General features: G+C 32.1%; 1 protein-coding gene across 2 annotated transcripts in view; it reads left to right on the plus strand.

Annotated features, from left to right (window-relative positions):
- The window catches only part of LOC100162916 (calpain-1 catalytic subunit), a 99993-nt gene extending 79962 nt beyond the window's left edge, over window positions 1-20031 (plus strand). For both annotated transcript variants that reach the window (XM_001944312.5, XM_016804364.2), the window contains 11 exons: window positions 29-327; window positions 13215-13355; window positions 13527-13707; window positions 13813-14054; window positions 16433-16808; window positions 17671-17828; window positions 17914-17983; window positions 18357-18581; window positions 19194-19389; window positions 19471-19529; window positions 19617-20031. In XM_001944312.5, coding sequence (XP_001944347.2) covers window positions 29-327; window positions 13215-13355; window positions 13527-13707; window positions 13813-14054; window positions 16433-16808; window positions 17671-17828; window positions 17914-17983; window positions 18357-18581; window positions 19194-19389; window positions 19471-19529; window positions 19617-19643 — 1974 coding nt within the window. In that variant the 3' untranslated portion in view covers window positions 19644-20031. The remainder of the gene's footprint in view (window positions 1-28; window positions 328-13214; window positions 13356-13526; window positions 13708-13812; window positions 14055-16432; window positions 16809-17670; window positions 17829-17913; window positions 17984-18356; window positions 18582-19193; window positions 19390-19470; window positions 19530-19616) is intronic.
- The last annotated feature ends 2878 nt before the right edge of the window (window positions 20032-22909 follow it).

Here is a 22909-nt window from a genome sequence, read left to right on the forward strand (position 1 = left end):
ATTGACCACTAACGATTTTCTGTTCCAGGAAATGTGCCAGAGGCCCAAGTTTATGGTGGACTCGACGCGGTTGGTGTCACAGGGAAACGGAGTGGTGTCGACTGGTGCGGGCGGCGGAAGTGGAGGAAGTGCTGGTGGTGAACCGACTCGCAATGGTACCATTGGCGGTGGCGGTGGAGGACGATGTGGAGTTGAGCCAGGCGAACTCGGCGACCACAGCTTTTTAGCCGCCGTGTCATCGCTGACTCTCACGCCAAAGTTCCTCGACAGGGTCGTACCCCTCGATCAATCGTTCGACCCCACCACGTCCTATTGTGGGCTGTTCAGGTACTATAAACATTAAACGCACACAAATAACATTAATAGGGACATAATATTATCATTGATAAATATTATAATATTATTATTTATATTTATAAATTATAATCATAATATATATTATGAATCGTTTTTACAGTAAAAGACTGTCCATCGCATAGACACTGTCTATCGGATGGACTCGTGGAGGTTGTGGGAGTAACGTCTTAGTAGAAGGGAGGGAAATTGTACGGCGCTCGCTGGCGCAGGACTTTCGAAACCCACCGATCAGCCTCCTTGACAGAGTGTTGCCAGAGGAACATTGTCTGGCGCTCGGGCACCCAATGCACCCGTCTGGAGGGATGAGACTGCGCCGTTGAGGCGATAAGTAGCCAGTCCCGCTTAGATGGTTAAAGGGGGAGACCCCACCGGGACTTGAGCCTTAATACCTCCCATCACAAGCTTACGAATGTCCATCGCATAATGAAATAAATTTCACTATCTGTATTATATTGTATTTCATGTATCTACTTTTTAAAAATGTATTCGTTTGATATATTCATAAAAAATAAACCCTCCACGACACACGTGTGACATGTTCGGGTAATGAAAATGTCATTATAACAAAATTCATATTGTACACACTGAATGAATGTGAAAAAATATTAAGAATTAAAATATTCATAATACTAGTAAATTATAATATTAAATATAACTACAGTGATATTCTAATTTATATAGTGTGATATTCTCATACCATTTTTCGGAGATATTTTATTGAATATGTTACAGGATAATAAAAAATAAAATAGTGAAAAAATCCGTGGTGTCACAGGTTAGGTCCGAATCGGGTGATGTGCCTATACAGCGATCCTATTTTCAGGATGTTTTTTTGAAATCATTTTCGGGGCTATTTAGTAATAACAACTAATATTATTAATACGATCTGTATTATTTACTTATATGCCTAGGTACAATCTATAATATTATATTATAAATATTATAGCCAAAGAGAGGGTTATGACCCCCACGTTAACCCCCTCGAATACACCACTGCCTTAAGTCCTAAGTAAATCTTAAACTCGAACCTTTTAGTAAATCAAATAAATTATAAAAAGGGACGGAGGGTGGTGTTTAAATTGAATATTCTTTCAAACATACTACAGCAGCAAATTAAGCCCGAAGCCTATATAATGTTATGTATAATCTGTATATTAAATTTAAATATTATTAATAGTCAACAAGTTAATTGAACATTAGCCGCCAGCGTTTAAATCCACTATGTAGTGATGGGCGTACTGTGTATATTAAGGAATTATATTAGATATGTATGATACTAATAAAAGTCTGTAAAGAAATTTTGGATAAATATTCCGATCTAGGTGTCTTTTCGATTTTAGGACACTCGTTGGAGGGAGAGGAAATCAGTGCGCAGGCGTTTTCGTCGTTATGTAGAGGCGGCATGATTATTGTGTAGATTCTATATTAAATTTAAAAGCTATAAATCATCTCAGTCGGTATTTGGAAAACGATTTTTGAGTGGAACTCATTTACTGATTATGTTTTGTATTAAAAATGTTATTAACGACTATATTATGATGTGAGTATACAAAACTCTACTATTAGATTTCTAGTTTTATTTAAGTGGCGGCCATTCTATCGTTTTATCATATTAATTATTGTTGGTCAAAAATTGTAGTGCCCGACACTCAATCTCTTTTGTATATTAATTTAAATCCATTTTTTTTTTTCATTTTTCGTTTAAATTGATTCATATATTCAGATACTCTACCCCCACCACCACCGCCGCCGCGCCACCTGAATATAATAATTATAGTTGAACGATGTGAACGATTTATACCATGTGATACTCTATACATAAAGATTGTACAATTATAGCATGAACCTATCTGAGTTATTCACATATAACTTTTATATAGTGATGAGGTATGTCATGTGATTTAAGTGACTTTATAATCTTTAGTGTTGAAAAGTTTTGGTTCGTCGATTTTTCGGGAAAGATAATTCTCATAACATTGAAAAATATAGGATTTCCTAGTATATAGATACATTTACCAGTGGTATGCATTCTATACTTCTAGGCATCGCAATTATTGTGACATCCGGTGAAAAAGTTCATCGGGTGATAAGTGGTGATATTTTATAAGCAATAATAATAAATAGTCTTAAAAAAACGTTAGGTTTTCGGGTAAATTATTAGTTTATGGTATCTGCAGTGGATCATAGCAATATAATACCGCAATATCTTAATTTTTATTCCAAAAATCCGCAAAACTTTTTACATTTTATCGAACAATCGTGCATTAATATGTTATAACTATATTGACAGTAATATTGTATCGTGCATTATATACTTTCCACGTAATATGACAAATATAATATTTAGCAATTTAGGTAGATAATCATTATATATTAATAATTATTATTAAAGACCTAACATTATTTGGTATCAGAAATTCGTTTTTCTATGGGATTTTATAGTATATTGTGTGGCAAGAGCAGGAAGTGAGCTATTTCAATCCCTCGTGCCGCATTTCACCCAAGACTGAAATTGGCTACTCAGACGGGCCACAAATACAATTTTTTGTCTCTGCGTTCATCGATTACGGCAAAGGTAAATAATGCACTATGCAGGGATATATATGCATCTATTATGCAACAACCAGATTATTCCACGAAAACAATCTCATGAAAGAAAAATGTTTACTCGTCTTGTAAGGAGGTTATAATATATGATTATATGAATACAAGATGTGACCAAAAGTTTTGTAAACACCGTGGTATAGATTTCATTGTCTGGTTATTCAAGGAATACGCCCAACACTTTTAGGGATTTCCACTTTACCAGCCGGCACTATGGGGATTTTCAATTCATGAAAAAGATCGCTTTCCAACCCTTCAACCGTCATAAAAACTAAACTTTCAGGGAAGGTGTGACAAAAAGTTATTATATTATAGTCTGTTTGCTGATCGATGATCACTGGGCACTGAACGATCATACACTTTTCGTAGTTCTGTAGGACTGTACGCCATAGTATGATGGCATTGAAAAGGCACTTTTTGAAAAATACAGATGATTTTTTTGAGAAAAATGCATAGTTGAATATTGATGTAAAAAATTCGATTTTGTATATTCATTGTTTATTTAAAAACATAAGCAAATGTATTTAATTCACAAAAGTACATTATTCAATACAAATTGTTACGATTTTTTTTTTTACTTATTTTTTTATCTTTCACCAGCAATCAGAAATCCTGGTTTAATTATGTAGGTAGGTATAACTGTAATATTTATTTCTCTCAATTATATCATTACCTTCACGATCATTACATTATTATTTGATTAAAAAAAACACTGCCGAGGGACACAATTAATTAGTCGAATAATTATGTGAAAAATGTATACCTAACTCACTAATGATATTATACTAATTAGTAATATTATGCAGCTATGCCGCTATGGTATCCATTTTTTTATTTTTTACAAATAAAACTTATCACAGTGTTACGCGCAGTATTTTTCAAACTGTTTTATTTTACATTGACTAGACCTACACTAGACTCTAGAGTTTTATATATTATATTATAAATCAATAGAAACGACAACATTTTGTTAAGAGAATACACATATTGAGAACGGACCATCACTATGCAGTATTTAAAATCTGTTTATATTCGTAGAAACCTGGTGGTCATCTTTATTTTATATTGATTTTGATACTGAATGAATAGGTAATTAATATATTTACAGAGAGAATTTCATAACAGCGATCATGTTTGTAAAATAAAAAAAAATCATAAAATAGTTAATAATAATTATTAATAGCTACCTTTATAATTGATTATATAATATCACTCTAACATACAATTATTATACAGCGCTTGGCTACCTAAATGCTTCGTAATTCATAAAAAACGTGCGTACATGAAAAATACGTCAGAATATGTCATCTTAAAAATTCAAATCTTCTTTGTATAATCGTATTAGCTGCCACACCGATAACTAATATTTGAATGTTCTTCGATTGTGTTGTGTAATACACTAATGATGGTTACACCCGCTAAAAAGTTCAATATTACTTAAATACAACAAACCCTTGTTGTGACAATTTTATTTTAGTCGATACTTACAAATAATTATATCATGCACTTTAGTTTTAACAAGCAATTTCTTAAGAATAAAATATAGTAATACTTACTCAAAATACTAATCTATATGTGCGTTTTTAAAGTTGTTAAATAAACAGCAATATATTTGCGTTTTAACAAATTTCAACTCCAACTATTTTCTCAGAAAATATAACTCTGTGTCTTGGTGTGAAAAGGACCAATGTCATGTTCTGAAAATATTCAAGAATTTAAAATATTAAATTGATCAAATTTTAAAATGCATATAAAAATCTTAAATTTTATGTTGGAAATTCTGTTACTTAATTAAATTTGTTTTTATTTCATTGTATGACTCTCATTTTGTTTTTGAGTATGAATATGTACGTTTTAGTTTGAAATTGGCCCCCAGAAAAAATAATAATATTACTTTGGTTTGACATTGGCCAAAAACTAAAATTTAAAATAAACAATTTTTAATAATTAAAGAAATTGACTTTTTTATTAAAACCTAATAATAATATTCAATTGAGCGTAATGTTAGGAACTTCTACATTTATAAGCTTTATTAATTGATTTTGAAATGGCTAATGTATGAAATAATATGTGGCCAATGTCGACATAGGCCCATAATAAATCGATTATTATTGTCAAAAACGCCAATGTCAAATCTAATTTGGTCATACAGCATAATAATAGACATTTGCCCTTTTAACACAAGTAACATAAGCAAATTTTAATGACATTGGTCTAATAATCTCAATTTCGTAAAAATGTGACATTGGCCCTTCTTGCACCAAGCCACAGAACTAAATATACCCAATATACCAATAAAAAGTTTTTACAAGTTCCATACGTGGTTTTTGAGCAAGGATATTAATTGTTCAACCACCAAGTTTACTGACATTTTAAACCAATTTCATGAGTAATGACCATAATATTATAGTTTATATAGTATAATGACTAATGAATAACCAAAAGTCAATACTCTATATGTACTGGGTCCAAATATTTTTAAAACCTAATAATAGTACAAATATACATACCTAATATCGGTCATCGTATAATTATTTTTGACATTTAATCGTTCGCAATTATTGTACTGTAGGTAATAATTTTGAAATATTACGATTATTTGACCCCCTTAAAAAAAAGCTATTGGGCGGATCTATCCTCCATCACGGGTCAAGCAGTGTCAAACTCTGTGCGTGCGGCTCTTTGTCACAACTCTGCACAATCTTTTCGGACTGAAAAATTCAATATCATCCGTCGAACAATACTACATTATGTAAATTGTATTATGCACACGGCGCGTCATATTTTATTCTACGACTTTACTTCAAGCCCTAACGGTATTCATCCGTGTCCAATACCATCATTCCCACGGTAGCATATATAGCTGGCACGCTGCTGCAACAGCGGATAGATCTCCGGCTCGTGCACTGTCGTCGTCGACGTGTTCGCATTATATACGAATATAATATTTATAATGACTCGACAGACAGTGTGTGGGCGTGGGTGTGAGTGGAATTGGAATAGCGTTCGTGGAGAATATTATAATATAATATTATTTTACGTCATTCAGGGACCGTCGCTTGAGAGAAGTAATACCATACACAGTTGTAGATATACACCATACAATATTGAATATATAAATATTATATGTTGTATTACTTGCGTCGGTATATTATACTTTTCTCGGTGTATCGTTGTTCCGAACCAATTGTATTCAATTATATGATACGAGCAATCGTCTACACAGCGATCATAAAAAAATATATACGTATCTGCAGGGTTTAAATTGAAAAAAAATTGTATGTACACATCCCAAAATCACATTTATGTTAATGTTATGCCCGTTTAAAATAATCATATTTTGTTTATACGCGATAAACCTTAGTCCTAAACTCCTAAAGGAACAAAATATATTGGGCCGGTTTGGTTGTAGATATAAATAGATAAATAAAGATAAGTGGAAGCAATATGCGCGTAATGAAGTGTTGAAAATTTAGGTTACTTTTGTTTTCGACCGGCGAAGAGTAATAACATTATATATATGTTTCCCTGCAAAATGTCTCATATCTGCGTCCACATACTGTGTACCGTATGGGTGAAATAATATGATGAAGAAAAAATAATGCGCTCTTATAATAATTACCCAGCATATATTATAACACTTATAGATACCTTACTACCTTCCTCCGGCAAACCTGCACTGAAGTAACGGACCCGGTGATGTTTAATATAATACGCTTACCTATGATGTTAAGCCTAACGACAGAGTAGAAAATAAATTGTATTAAATGTAATTGCCTTAAATTGTATTTAACTTTTACATTTAAATTTTTCATTTGACTTTAAATTACCCAAATCAAATCCCTAGGGTATCGAAATTTTAAGGGATGCGATCGACAAACTCAGATAACCATAACTGTTTCATCTCTTTTCGAACTTTGATAGTTCACCCAATAATTTGAAGTGGAAATATATATTATTAGCCAATATATATATATATATATATTATGCTAAGTTTTTTCTTTCTCCCTATCCCCCTGCACTCGTTTACCGCTGTCTTAAAATAAAGCTGTCGATTTTGCTCCCGGTATAGGTACACACAATAATATACATATACCTGCGCAGAGTGCACGCGGTACACGCGCGCATGATTTAATAATCATAATACGTAATGCATAATATACTTAAATAAGTCTGCACTCCGCGGCGGCAAAACGCCGTCGCTTTTGAACTGGTACGCGCGGCTAGAACGTACGACAATTTGTTTTTTTGTCGCATAATTTAAACCCTGCTCGTATATATACCTATACGTACCGTACCTACGGTTATAAATTCATAATATTATTATTACCGTCATGATTATAATATTATTATGGAGTCGCTCGCGTGTCTCGCGCAGTAATGATTTATCTACGGCCGCGGCGGTTTCTCGCCGCAGTATGTTGTGCAGATATTGTTGTAATGGGTATATAACGGGCGTGCTGTCGGGCTTGTCGTGAGAAACAGAAGAAACAAAAAACGAGGGGGGGAGGCTGGGCGAAATGATAACAGATCTATATTACGATGCGTTACTGCATGCGTCGGAAGGTATCGTATACCTATATACAGTAATACGCCAAATAATATACTCTATGCGAAACGCGTACAATTATAATGTGGTCAATGTGAGCATACAGCCTATGGTATATTATAACATTATAATGTTCGTATTATGCGCTAAAAGGTGTATTTTTCGTACACCAGACAGCATATTATTATAACTAGGTATCAATATTTCGTTTTTACCTATTTTCCGTCCGTCGCCGTTGTTCCGGCGCTGTTCGGCTCAGACAAAATACCGCAGCTTCTGCTATACGCATGTGCATATTTAACCTATTTATATATATTTTTTTTTTAATACAATTTAAACCATAAATATTAAATTTAAAAAAAAATAATTTGTTTTTAAAAAATAATTAATTCCCAACAACTTCCGTTGTATACGGTTTTCCAACCTATATTGTACGAGTGTTGTAGAAGTCTGATGAAAATCAATTTTGAAACTAATTGATTAAGGAAGAACCATGCTTCTCACCCAATACTTTGTCGAGGATCGCGGAAAATACCAAGATCTTTTCATTCATAGCCATTTTATGTTGATATGGCATTTCATTTTAACTGTTTCTAGATTTATTTTCTCTTATGTTTATACTTATGTACACGTGTATAGAATTTAAAACAATAAATACTTTCTTCTCAAATGAGAATAATTAAAAGAAAAAATGACAATATTACCTAAGATATTTTATGAACTTATTCTTAATTGCGTAATTTTTTCATTGTGAGAGTACAGCGTTTTTTTGAACTAGTTTAATCTATCGTTGAGAGAATCACTAACTATCGAGGGGGTAATATTTTTATTCCTCTTGATATTTCAATGAATACAATATTACATTCAATTTATTATGTAACATATATTTCAATGTGCAATTTATGAAAATTATATACTATATTATTAGAGTAACAATCGACCGTGCGATACGTATAATGTTGATTTGTGTTCAACATAATGTCATAATTGTATAGAAACAAAAAATTAGTATTACACACCTTTTCTGGCATTACATAGATTTATCTACTATAAAACTATTGTCTGATAAACTATTACTATACCTACACGAATTTCGTAATATACACTAGTTTTATTGCAGTTCCAATTTAAATTTTAAATAATTATAATATCAAACTTATATGTGATCTATAGGCAAAAAAATGTTTTAAACTGAAGTTCTAAACCCTTGGTAAACGTTTGTTGAGTCTCCAACATACCATAATATGAGTGTTGAAAATAAACACATACTTAATATTTATGCTTAAGATTTTGTTATTTTTACGTTGTATTATACATATTTTGAAAACCCGAACGTAAACAAAACTATCCCGTTTGGCGAGATTTCGGAACGACGACGACCGACGATGGCGTTGAATGGCCGTCGGGTGATCCTGTCCCCCAAGGTCACGGTCAAGGTCGTAAAATAAGCACGCGACTACAACTATCCGGCAATAATAATTCCGCTCTCAACACCATAATATTGTATTATAATAATATTCACTGCCAACACTCGTTTTGCGATATATTATTATTATTGCGGATCCACTTAAATAAGTTTTATCGAACCCACGTCTGAACACGTACATTCTCCCCAAACACGCGCTTCTTCTATTCATAGTGAAAATTGAGTAACACGGAAAATAAAAAGATGACGCTGAAGTTGCAAAGAGGGTTGTATGGTATCCGACCCTTCGTATACGATTTATATGATAACGACGATGAATGACAGTGCGTTGGAAAACCCAAAAATCTCGAAATAAGTAGATTTGTTGACAAAATTAAATGAACGCAGCTATTATCCCAATTGACTGACGTGTTAATGCTATTATAGTTTTCGAGGCTAGAACTTTTCAAATACTTGTTTTGCTTTTGATAAGCTATATAGATAATATCTATTATTAATATCAAATTATAGATAACATCTATAATTTGGTACCTATCTGGTTTACCAACTCCCGCAGTGGTTCAATTTTGTTTATAGAAAAGTGCCGCTCGAAACTTATTGGGCTTCTATAATTATACTACATGCCCGGCCATCAACCCTCAAATGAAAATGTCTCATAAAAATAATAATTTCATTGTGTTTATTCATCGAACCTGCAAATCAGATTCCAACAAAAAACGATTACATACCGTACTTGTGCGTACTCATCATGTCGGTAAAATAATAATTGTTCATTTACACGAGACATTATATCAAAACGGTAGGTTATACGTGTGAAATTTAACTAATAATGTCGTCGATATGGTATGACAACATAAATACGGTATATATACGGTGTTATATGGTAACACCTGTGTAAATATCGGTAGTAAATAACATCATTACTAGCCACTAGTAATGATGTTATTTACCCCCATGAAATTTTACCACCCTCGTTAAATTTTCTCTAGTGACATTTTACCCTTAGTAAACTATTTCTAGTGAAATTTTAAGCCCAAATATTTAATATTAAATATTCCCTAGTGAAATTATCAGTCTTTAGGCGTGCATTTGAGAGACAAAGGTCATGTTTTATTATTTTGTATTTTGTTTTATTATGTTGTATTATTTTGTTCAAAATAGTAGCCATTATAGTTACAAATTACAAATTTTAAATATTTCATCAACACATTAATTAAGGGTAATCCACAAGGGATAATCTAAATTAATTTTTAAAACCAAACGCCATACTATTTAATTTTAATCAGGATAAGATGCCTAAAAATAAAGTTAAAATAAAACGACTCAGAATCGCCACAACTCTCGGCGTCTGTCGCCGTGTTACCATCTCTAGTCGGAATCACTGGTATTCCATTCCCAACAACAATATAACTATAATACAATCAAACACACCAAAACCACCCCGCCGCGGCGCTCGACCTGTACTGGTTCAATCCGACGATTACTTTAATGATAATAATAATAACAATAATAAATACCTGCTACATAATGTATATAATATACAGACACCATCGACTGAACCCAGCAATTCTTCAACCCCTCCCCCCACATCTCCCTCCAACAAACGAGGATTATTATTGTACTTATACATCGTTTAAACCACTTTTTTACGACCATAAACCTTGTTCCCGACTGACGTCGTCCGGGTTATAATACATACTTTCGTATCTTTTTTTCAAGGGGTTTTTCAATTAAAATAATAATAATAATGACGATAACTCAAGCGCCAGGTAATAACATAAATAACAATTATTAACTAGGATGAATTTTGTTGTCTAACGGAAAACGTTGTCGTTGTTTCCTCGTCACGTCTCGTCTCGTCTCGTAACCACATCACACTGTGAAGGAACGGTACATCTACCTAGCTATATAATCGTCGCCGACCACTATCGTTTTACGGGCTTCGTGGAATGCGTGTTGGGGACGCGCAATAAAGAAATACTAGTTGTATTTTGTACTTTATTTGAAGCCGTCTTAACTTCTTATTTTAACGCCAGATCGTTCGAAAAAGTAAAAAAAAAAAGAAGAACAGAGTGAAATCGAACGGAGGTGATAAAACAACAAAATAAACTCTGTTCGTTTGTAGTGCAGTGTACGAACGATGTTGTCAAACTGTGCCTAATCTGAACAACCACTTCTCAGGGTTCTGTTAAGCGTAAACCCCAAGTAAGTTAACTACGCCCAAAGTGTCGTCGAAATCAATCTAATGATCATATTGTTTTAAGTCAAGACCTCGAACTCTCCCTCTTCTATGATGACTTGTAGAAATTTGCAGTATTAGAAATACTATAATATATAATATAGGTTCTGGGCTGCAGGGCCGTTTGCTTGAACGCACCTTCTCCGGATTTATTGGCGCCGCACTTAAGTGGCTGACGGCCGTTTAAGACACAATCACCGGCGCCTATATAGTTGGGTTACAGTTGTTTTAATGTATTTTTATTATATACGTTGAAAAATAATTGTCCAAGTGGCGACCGACGGCCTATGAGGATTTTTATGATTATAGGTGTACGTGTGCGTTTTAGTGACTAACGCTGACTGGCGAGGGTAACAATGTGTATGATATGTTTTTTGTGAACGAAATCCAGTTTATAGCGAATTTAAGTGAGATTATATGAGAGATTAAGGTAGTAAATTGTGATTGGGTTGGATAAAAATGCTCGGAAATGTAATTTGTGAAATTCCATAGCAGAGCATTACTAAAAAAATTTTCTGATATTCGTAACACTGTAAACAGATAATATATACGGTAACATATTGTATGACCACATGTAGGACAAGATTTTTCATACACAAAGTGTTTGCATTTTGAACATCTCGCATTTATAACAAAATATTGTAATATCGGACAAGAATTACCGTACAGTTACAGTACCTACCAATCCTCCCAGGGACCACAACATCTTTTATATATTTTTATTATTATTGAATTAGAAAATGTATAATCTGTACAATAAAATTTAACAATAAGTTAAAAAGTTTCTTTTTAATGCACGTTTTAATGCTACAAGTTACAACCGTGATTACATTGTTACTAGGTACCTAGATACTATTATTTGTTGGCATATACCACTTTGGTTTATCCAACAAACATCTACTCGATAGTCAGTAATAGTCGATGTCATATCAACTATAATTTATTATCTGAAATAATCACTTTTTATTACAAAAATAATTATTGTATTTTTTTTTTTATTAAATTAAATTAAAATAAAATAATACATTTATATAATATTATATAAATAAATATGTTCCGTGTTCACAGTGTTTAGACAATAATGTGTAATTTTTTTAAAGGGCTTAGTAAAAAATCTGAGTTCGAGGTCAAAATTATAGTCTTAATCCGGACCTGTGTAATATATATATTTTTTTTATTTAAAATCGAAAAAGACACAAATACATACATTATTATTGAAAGTAAAGTTTTCGATTATCTATCTCATTTAAGCAAAGCAAAATATTTATTAGTATAATGTTACGTAGGTACTTGGTACGTGTGATGTATATCGTTTTGTTATGGACATTATATTAATATTGTATTATCATTTTTAATTGGTGTAATGCAACAAAATATATGCAAAAGTGCAAAATCAAAGCGATTTCGTCGGACAATTTATATTAGTGATTATTAATAATTATTATTACCGTGATTGCTGCACCGTGCTATTTAAATGGACGCTACACAATATATATTTAGCTATTAAAATAGTCCTATAATACGCATAACATAATAAAACTCATGTTTGTAAGTCCAAAAAAAAACTTTCTTATTCGGTTTTAAACAAAAGTGAACACACTATAATTATTTTATCAATTATTTTTTACTGTTAAGATATTTTTGAAATATCGTGTGCAGTATTATAATATTAAAGTATTAAACCTTTTAGAATTTTTCCTTTCATTAAGTTATATGAAATCACTGGTATTAAAATTATTTCAGACATCAGAAATATTATAAGACTTTATTTAAAAACATTAATTTAGACATTGTCTAAAAACCATATTTTATTTGTAAAAATATTTCTTGGAAACATGGGTATCTGAGGTATAAACACTTATGTTACAATAATATTGTAATAGGAGCGTGCACAATAAGCGAGCACTTATCGAAAATGTATTTTTTGACTTCTACTACGCCAGTTTAGTTGATACTGCACGTAACAGAAACATTATATTATTTACAACGACACACATTCTTGTAAATTTGTAACAAAGTTTTTATCTGTCTCACTGCAGGTTTCGGTTTTGGTATTTCGGTGAGTGGAAAGAAGTGTTGGTCGACGACAAGTTGCCCACATACAGGGGACGATTGGTTTACATGCGTTCCACCAATCCCACCGAATTCTGGGCCGCATTATTGGAAAAAGCATACGCAAAGTAAGTGAAGTAACGAATATTGTAACATATCTACAACTGAGTATGAACGATGGTGTCTACTTTTAAACGTCTCGACAATGACGCACTCAAGCGTGGAAGAGAGGGGATATTATTTTATTTTTCCCGTGAAACTAGAAAAGTTTTTTTATAATATACATTATAAACTATTAGATTGTACGGTTGCTACGAAAACATCAGCGGACCTGGATGCTCGACTACTAGAGCACTGCAGGACCTGACCGGCGGAATCGTCCAGAGTTTTGGCCTTTCCAACCAAGATCGGTTCCTAACGTATCAAGTGCTCAACAGCGCCGTGCCTAGGTCGTCGTTGCTCATATCCACCATAACCCTGGTGAGTGTAGTACTACGCTTGTGACGAAAAATCGGTGCGGTTTTCGCATACAACCGACCTCTGAGTTCCTTAGGTACGACTTTCATAAACCATCGTGTGTTGCAGAAGGAGAACAAGAGACAGCTGAGGCTGCGGAACGGTCTAATGACTCAGCACGCGTACAGCGTCACCGGTTTGGCACGAGTCCGAGGTCCGTTGGGCGATACCCCGCTGGTGAGGCTGAGAAATCCTTGGGGCGAAGGAGAGTGGACAGGTCCTTGGAGCGAGAGGAGTTGGGAATGGGACGGCCTGTCCGGCAGAGACAAGGAGCTGCTTAGCGTCAGGGTGCGGAATGACGGCGAATTTTGGTGAGTAGAAAACGTTAAAGCTAACGTGAAAAATTGTACATGGAACCATGGCCCACTCGACCGGAAGACGTGACGCGTATGCTGAGTGAAACGGGAGCATTTTTTGAGTTTAATTGAAAACATTTGCTTCAAAAATAACAATGCATTTCAATTTTAAAAACACATGTTTATCGAGAAAATATTTGTTCAGTGATTCACAGAACTAAAAAAAAAAAAATAGTTTTACGTTATCTAGAATTAAAATGCGTTCTACAACTATTGCGTTAGTCGGTTTTTAGAAAATAAAACGCTTTGGATGTCTTACATTTAAAAGATGCTGCAACCGCAAATTGTTCGTTAAAAAGAATCCGTTTTACACTATATTTTTAATATTTGAGTAAGTTTACCCATTACTAAAGGCAGGATTAATATCTGGATTTTAGGGCATTGAAAGTTTTTTTCTATATTTTAACTTTAAACCAAGTTTATAAACTATACATTTTTTGTAAATTTTACAAACTAAAAATTAAAATATCAAGAATAGTTCACGAAAGTGCTCTAGATAATAGTCTTACCTTTAAATTTGATAATTGGTAAATTCATTCTAATATTAAAAATAACAAAGTATAACGGGTATAACTTCTTTTAAACAAATGTTTACTGCTCAGTATACGTCATTTAGACGCGAGGGTGTCATGTTAACTTTCTGTTTATGCAAGATGGGCATTAACTTAAGAACCTAGTTAGTTATTTTTGTTTTGAACTTATTAACTTATTCAGTTAAAATTGTTATTTTTGTAACTTAACTTTTTATAGTTAATCATCACTATCGTGCGGTTAAGTTAAAAGTATTTTCATATCATGCGGAGCCAACAGATGATACTGATTTCTTTACTCTTTTTCGATTTTAGCCATTTATTTTTTAATAATATATCATAATAATCTGATGTTCGCACAGTGTTAAACATCTTAGTAAATGTTTGTATAAATTAAAATACTAAGGCAGTAGGGCACTTTATGAAAATATTGTAGCTTGAAAAGAAATAATCAATTTTTTTAACGAGTTCAGTTTATTTTTATCCATCTTAACTTTAAACTTATCGAGTTAAATTTTTTCTTTGTTAACTTTTAACTTTTAACTGAATTAAATTTAATTGAATTAACTTAACTTGTCACAGTTAATTGTTTTCATTATCTTGCCAATTTAAATATTTACTACACATAAAATTACAAATAATGTTAAACATTTAAAAATTATATTTAATTGGGAATGCCGTAACTACCAGCAGTATACGGGATATAGATTGGTATGCTTGGATTTTTTTTAAGACAAAAATAATTTCATGTAACCAATATAAATAAAAAACATATTTTTTATGATATAGAAATATAAAATTATCTTTAAATTATTTAATTTTGTTTAATGCATTAACATGATGTTTTTTTACGGTATTTAATGTTTTTGTTCATCGATTTCTGTTTTAATTTCGTTTGAAAATGTCAATATTTTTTGCACATTTATGAAGTTGTAACCATAATGGTTTGCACATAAAAAAACACAATTTTTGAAATAAGTATGTAAATTAAACTTTTATATTCATATAAATTCATATTTTTCTCCAAACATTAAATAAAAAAATTAAAAAATAAATAGTTTTATGCATATTAGATGTATATGTTATCTAAAATAATATGCAAAAATATGCAAAGTGAAATTATATTTTAGATTGGTAATATCTCTTGAATCAAATATGTATTTCACTTATTTTGAATTAAGAATCGTCTTCATTAATATTCAAAATCATTAAATTCCCTGCCTTAGCGTTAGGTTATACATATTATAATAAATAAAAAAAAAATATGTCAGATAATATTGAAACAATGAATAAATTTAAATTTAAAAAATTCATTACAGTGACATATATTGTACAGCAGAGCTGTTACCTACCTACACTTCCCCCTTTTCAATTTGCATGCGTATTGATTAATGTAGTAGGTATATTATTATGATTATAATACGTAAAAATATAAAAAATAATATTGACACTGTACCGTAAATGTAACTTCTGTAGATAGGTATCTAAATAGGTACAATTATTTTTATTCTTAATCTATGTTATTTTTTCAAACGCATTTACTTGTAGGTATTTATTGTAACTCAACTAACGTCTAACTAATAGTTTAGAAATGACTCATAGTTTATTGTAGGTTAATACTAATACACTGGGCGCAATAATTCGTGTACCCACTTACTATACCCACCACTGTCCTCTTGTTATATATTATTATTACGTTCTGAGCGAAGTTCGTGTACCTACCTATAATATATTGAGCAGCTAAATATTGTTAAAAGTTCGGGCGAAACTCTTGGTTAACGTTATGGGGTTTTCCGTTCGCAGGATGTCTTTCGAGGATTTCGCCAGGCATTTCACGCAGCTGGACATCGTGCACGTCAGCCCGGACGATTGGATGACCGAACCGGCTTTGCATTCGAAGCAGCCGTGGCGGGCAGTGCTGGCCAGGAGACGGTGGAGGAGCGGATATAACGCGGGCGGTGGTCCCGGACACCCGGAAACGACGGCCATGAATCCCCAGTTCCACATCGGCATACCCAGGACTTCGGGCAACAAGTGTCACGTGGTCGTGTCCGTCGTGCAGCAATACGAAACCGATCCGGAAGCCAAAGGGGCACGGCCCCTGTTCGCCATTGGTTTTGCGGTCTACGAAGTGCCTCATTCTACTTCCAGGTTGACGCCGCAGTTCGTGGCACAACAGGTAAACAGTCCAATTTACCTAATTCGATTCGCGGGAAATTGTGTACAGAGCGGTGATTGATTGAATGATGGCGTATAGTCAAACAAACGCGCCGATAATAATAGCTTTTTACTGTATTTTTTACGGGGAAAATGATAATGGTAATAATAATAATAAATAATAATACATTTAATGTGCCGATTATTATTCAGCCGACGAGCAACGAAACATATAACACCACAACAATGATAGTAAACATAATGTACCTAACTATATTATTATGTAGGTTTACCTTATTGTACATTGGTAGGTATTCTGCAGTAGCTGCAACAGATACCTATATCTAACTACACTAATACGGCATTTCCGTGGACAATGATGGTAACGTTTTAATAACCGTGCCCGTGCCATCAATATCGAAAAAAATATTGCAGTTATCCTGTTTACTTTTAGGTCTACACACAAGTCTGTGCAACGAAAAATGTTGGTTATTTTTTTTTAACAATGCAATTATTATTATAACGCTCCTCCGTATAATATATTTATCAAAAACATAATATAAACTACATTAATCGTTTTATAATGACGTATAGGTACTCTAATTATACCGCCTATACACGTAATAATAATATTATTATAGTGTCTCTGTGCGTATAATATAATCACACCGAAACAAATGCATTTTTCACTGTTACTCGATACGAACGGCTTAAGTACGAGGATACTGAGTATAGATGTACTATATAGTGTATAATACCTACACTTATTAATTTTATGGTGAATTTGCGTTGTTTTTCGAAAAGTTATCGTACCGTGCTATTTGCATTTTATCTAAGTGCTTAAACTACTGGTACTGAAAATTCAATTCAGTTTTCGTTTGCAGCAACCGTTGGATGTGACCAACCATTCCGTGGCGAGAGAAGTGGTGACGTTCTTCACGTTACCTCCTGGCGATTACATTGTCGTCCCGCAAACGAACGTGCCCAACTGCGACGCCAAATTTTTACTGCGAATACTTACGGACGAACAGAGTAACATATGGTAAAATATTTTTTTTTAATTTTTTTAATTATTGTTATTTTAACTTTTAAACTCACTGACACAATGTTATACGTCTTAATCGTAGGGAGGTGAACGACGACAACATGGTGTTCAAAAATATCTCGGCCGAGTTTCTGGAAGACACTGTGATATTAGTAAGTATTGTTCAACGACATGGCATTGTCTTAACCTCCTGAATAATTTAAGAATTCACATTTCCATATTTCACTGATTTTCCTGTATTTTAGGAATATGTATTATAAAAAACCTATATATTAATATTTATAATATTATTTATTTTTATTGCACAATAGGTGATATTGTATCTATATGATTAAACAAAAATATGTAAAACATTGATAGAATTGTGCAAATTAATTTATCTGTTCATGTATAAGCTTTATAAAAAAAAAATAGTAAGCTCCCCCCCTTAAATTTAACCGAATCTTTCCTTGGCTATTGTTATAGCTAGTAAAGCATGCGAAATACGATATAAGTGACTGAAAACGCATTGGTATGATTTTACAGCCGGACGGAAAGCCACTCTTAACTAAGCTCATGGTCAAATATCCACCGGAACTGGACGTGATCCAGTTGCAAAAGATTCTGCGTGCGCACTGGAAGGCGTATCTGGCGGAGAAACCCAGTTTGGAGCTCTGCAAGAGCCTGATAATGTTGAGGGACGTCAACATTAGTGGTCGTATCAACATGCTGGACATACCCGTGCTAATGCACATGTTGCAGTTCTGGAAGGTACAAAAGCATTTCGTTGAATTAAGAAGATGTTATACCACTGAATATTTAGTATAAAACTGTGAGAGAATAGTGATTAATGTGACTGATTAGTGTTCGTTCTTTAGTAGTTAAAAACACAAGTAACACAATTTATTAGGAGGTACCTATTGATTAAAATAAATAAAAACATTCCCATTTTATAAAATAGTGTACAACATAAAAGTTTGATAAAATACTATACTATTTGATATAGTACTAAAAATATTATATTCAAAAACAGAACAGATTTTTTCCAAAGTATCACCTCATGATTTTATGAAAAGTGTATTACTTTAAAATATCACTAGAAGTGTAGTAATTAACACCGATCTGCATCAATATAGCCCATTTTTTTTGATTTTTGAACCATACAAAAATAACTAACGTTATGACAAATTACTGAGAACCTATACATTTTTTTTGTAAATTACATGAGATATATTTCATTAATATTGCCTATACTGTACCCCTTAAAAATTACAGTTGAAATGTCCTCATAATGAAAACAGTTTGTCACGTCAGTTAGTTGTGTTATGTGTTGGACACAAACTCACTAAATTTGGGTTTTTATTTTTATGTTTTGACCCACAGATAGCGTTCCAAAAGTTCGAAAAGGGCGTGAACCCCACAAAGACGTCCAGCTACAATCTTAGACCTCTGCTTTGGGAAGCCGGCAGTACTGTCAGCAACAAAGTGCTCGAATGCCTGGTACTGAGATTTGCCAAGAGCCGGGTCCTGACTTCGGAGTGTTTCATAATGGCCATGGTCCGACTGCACTTGGCTCATGGTAAGAGGATGGATATCTTGTGGCGAGTATAAGCTTAATTAAGCTAAATTAATTAACTGTCGTTGTTTTTTTTATGTCCAGAACGGTACCACAGTTTAGACACGAAAATGAGCAAGGGCAATCCATTGTCGTTAGAAGAGGTAAATTATATTGATCGGAAAATATTAGTTTGTTCTAATATGTCATATTAAGTGGGTAAGTTAATGTTATATTTACTATTGTTGCAGTTGATCTTGATGACTATCTACTCATGATTTTGGGCCCATCGACACGTACCAAAGATGAAAGATAGTGCCAGTTATTAAGTGATATTATACGTTAAAGCCACATAATACGACCAATCCGTACAGTTCTAATTATTATTATTATATTATTATTATTATTATTATTATTATTAATATTTTTGATTTCTAGTTTTTATATAATCATAATCAAATCAGGCATTAAAACACGTAGTATTTTTAATATAGGTATTTCGCCTGTTTCGTATATTATCTTATAATGTATAATTGTTATTTTATTTAAACGATGTTTGTACGCGTTATCGAATCGATAACCCCAAACTGCTGGCCAAAGCGAATAATTTATTTTTGTAATTATTTTTAGTATAATAAACTTTGTTATGTTATTTTATTCCAAATATTGTTGTGTTATAAAAATATTTCATTTGTGAAAGATCAATGTATCTATACGTAGTATACTATAATAGTAAATAAATAGTCGATATAAATAGTTGAGCAATCGAGAAATAAGAGACTATAAAGAATTCTTCGTAGTTAAAAAAAATGCATTTATGTTATTTTATTCTTCAATTTCTACTTTCTAATATCCAACGACCAGGTAGAGTCACGCTAAGAATATTAAAAAAAAGACGCCCTAAAATACACACATAGGCAATACAACACGCGATAACTCGTCGGATTGGCACAAAAAGCAACACGATATGGTTAACAATAATCAAAATAAACTTTTACAAATACAATTTTATTTTAATTTCTCTTATTTCAGTTACCTTACTTTCTTTTTCTTAGAAGTTTATGATTCCCATTGTTAATTATATTAATAAAACCACAATACATAAGTGGTTGACTGTATTATTAATAAAAAATAAAATACAATATAAATAAGTAAGTACTAATAATAAATATATTTTGATTTTTGATAATGCATATACTGTCATACCTATTATAAACCTACATCAATTGCTATATTAACATAATAAATTATCCATTTATAATTAATCATAATATTATCGTAAGTATTGTTATAATTGTATAATGATTTAAAGTAATCAAAAGAGAATTTAAATTTTAAAAAAAAAGTGAACAAAAATTAATCATTCTTTGCATTTATATAATTTATTAAAACCGATACAACTGTGTAACAATGGCCCATTGTCTGTTAAAAACAAAAAAAAAATATATTAATGATAGAATATTATTCATTCATACAACTTAAATACTAAATAATAAATAATATTTGGTTAATAGGTATTTTTTTTTTTTATTATTATTTTTATCCCGCGGCAACTTAGGCCATTGGGAGCGGGAAGGTACTGTGAGTTTTAGAACGGTAGGTGAGTGTTACACGTGGGTGTATTTTGGCAGAATTTCGAATGGGGCACCCGTAGGTTTCTGCCATGCCCCGTGGTGGGGGGTGGCGGCACTTGTTCTCCGGACACCGTGACTTGCCCGTAGAAAAATGCCGCCTAGTGGCCGAGAATCGAAACCGCGACCGGCAGCACAGCAGCCGACGCGTTAGACCGCTCGGCCACCTCGTCCCCTTAATAGGTATTACAGGGTATTACAGGTACCTATTATAATATGTCAAATAAACATATAATCTAATATTGTGTGAAATCATTCGATTGTTGTAAAAAAAGGCTAAGACTTTTTAGATTCTATACTGAATCATATTTGTTTTCCGACGCAGATGAGAGTGTTTAGTCACATGTTTTATATGCGTTAAAAATTAAATATTTACGACATTTGACAAAAAATAATTCAATAAACACACTCAAATCAAAGATTAAAATAGAATTTTTATACCTTCAAAATTCAATACAAAATTAGTTTTTATTACTTACTGCAATTCTTGTTAAAGTAAAATTAGAAATCATTTTTTTCTTTAAATTTACTTACTTTGGCAGTACTAAACACCATTACTATTATAGAAACAATTTATTCATCCTTATTTAATATTAATAACTCTATAAAATATTAATATTATTGAATAATAATATACATTTTAGATTCTGAGCGGAGCGATGAATGTATTTATTTTACAATGATGTGTGTATTTTTATTGTGTCTGTCACTACTGTTTGAGGCAGTAAAACTGCTTCAAGTTTCTTGAACAGTATCTTGTTCGATGGGAAAGTAAATCTAGTTGGTGCGATGGCGAGATAAAATTTTAAAATTTCAAATAGTTTTCAAAAGCGGAGGGAAAAACCAAATAAAAATTAAGGAAAATGGAAATTTTTTATGCAATATCGGTATTTGACTTTTTATTCGATTTTAGTGTTTTCTGAAGCTCTAAAACAAATGACCGTAGATATATATATGTTTGTATACTATTTATATAAACTACTGTTTAGTGATACTAGTTTATCACTGGTTATTTCTATTAGTATTTTATATACACGATAAAATGTTCAAAACATTTTGATTTGTTTTGAACTCTTAACGAACATTTTCAGTTTCCAATAGTTTTTATTTTTTAGATTCTGAGTTTTTTTTTTTTGTGTGTGTACACGATAAGTAGTCGAAATAATGCTTCGATTTTCAACTTCAGTATCTTGTTCGATTGGAAAGTGAATATCGTTGGTGCATTGGAGAGGTCAAAATTTAAAATTCCCAGTAATTTTCAAAAGCGCCAAGAAAAACCAAAGAAAAATTAAGGAAAAACGGGAATTTTTACGCAAAATCGATTTTTCACAAAATTGAATTTGGTTTTTGGTGTAACTTTAAAAAAAATTACCGTAGATACATGAAATTTTGACTGAGTTTATATTAGCATTTTCTATACACCATAACATTTTCAAAATATTTTGACTTATTTTGAGCTCTTTACGGACATTGTCAGTTTTCATTTTTTTTTAGTTTTTTTTCTAAAAATATCAATAAAATTTTATTTGTTGATTAAAAAAGCTAGAAAATTTAATAAAAGGCTCTAAGTATATTGTTTCAAAGGCAGATGAAAAATATTAAAAATCCTTAGTCACAGTTTTTTTTTATAAGCATTTAAAGTTCAAAAATTGGAAAAATATGGAAAAATCACGAAAATTAGCAAATTATTTTGAGTTAAGAATTCGTAAAAATTTTATCTTTTTAAATCTAAGATTTTAAAATGTAATACAAGATTCCTTATAGGATAATCTACCTTTATTAAAAAAAAAATGTCTATAAGAAACTCAAATTAAATTTTTATGAGCGTTTGAAATTCATATTTTACAACATTTGGTATTAACTCGATTTCTTACTGTAACGATTTTCTTATTTTGTTGTAATCAAAAAACGAA

The sequence above is a fragment of the Acyrthosiphon pisum genome, chromosome A1 (assembly GCF_005508785.2).
Source record: "Acyrthosiphon pisum isolate AL4f chromosome A1, pea_aphid_22Mar2018_4r6ur, whole genome shotgun sequence".
NCBI classification, from domain to species: Eukaryota; Metazoa; Arthropoda; class Insecta; order Hemiptera; family Aphididae; genus Acyrthosiphon; species Acyrthosiphon pisum.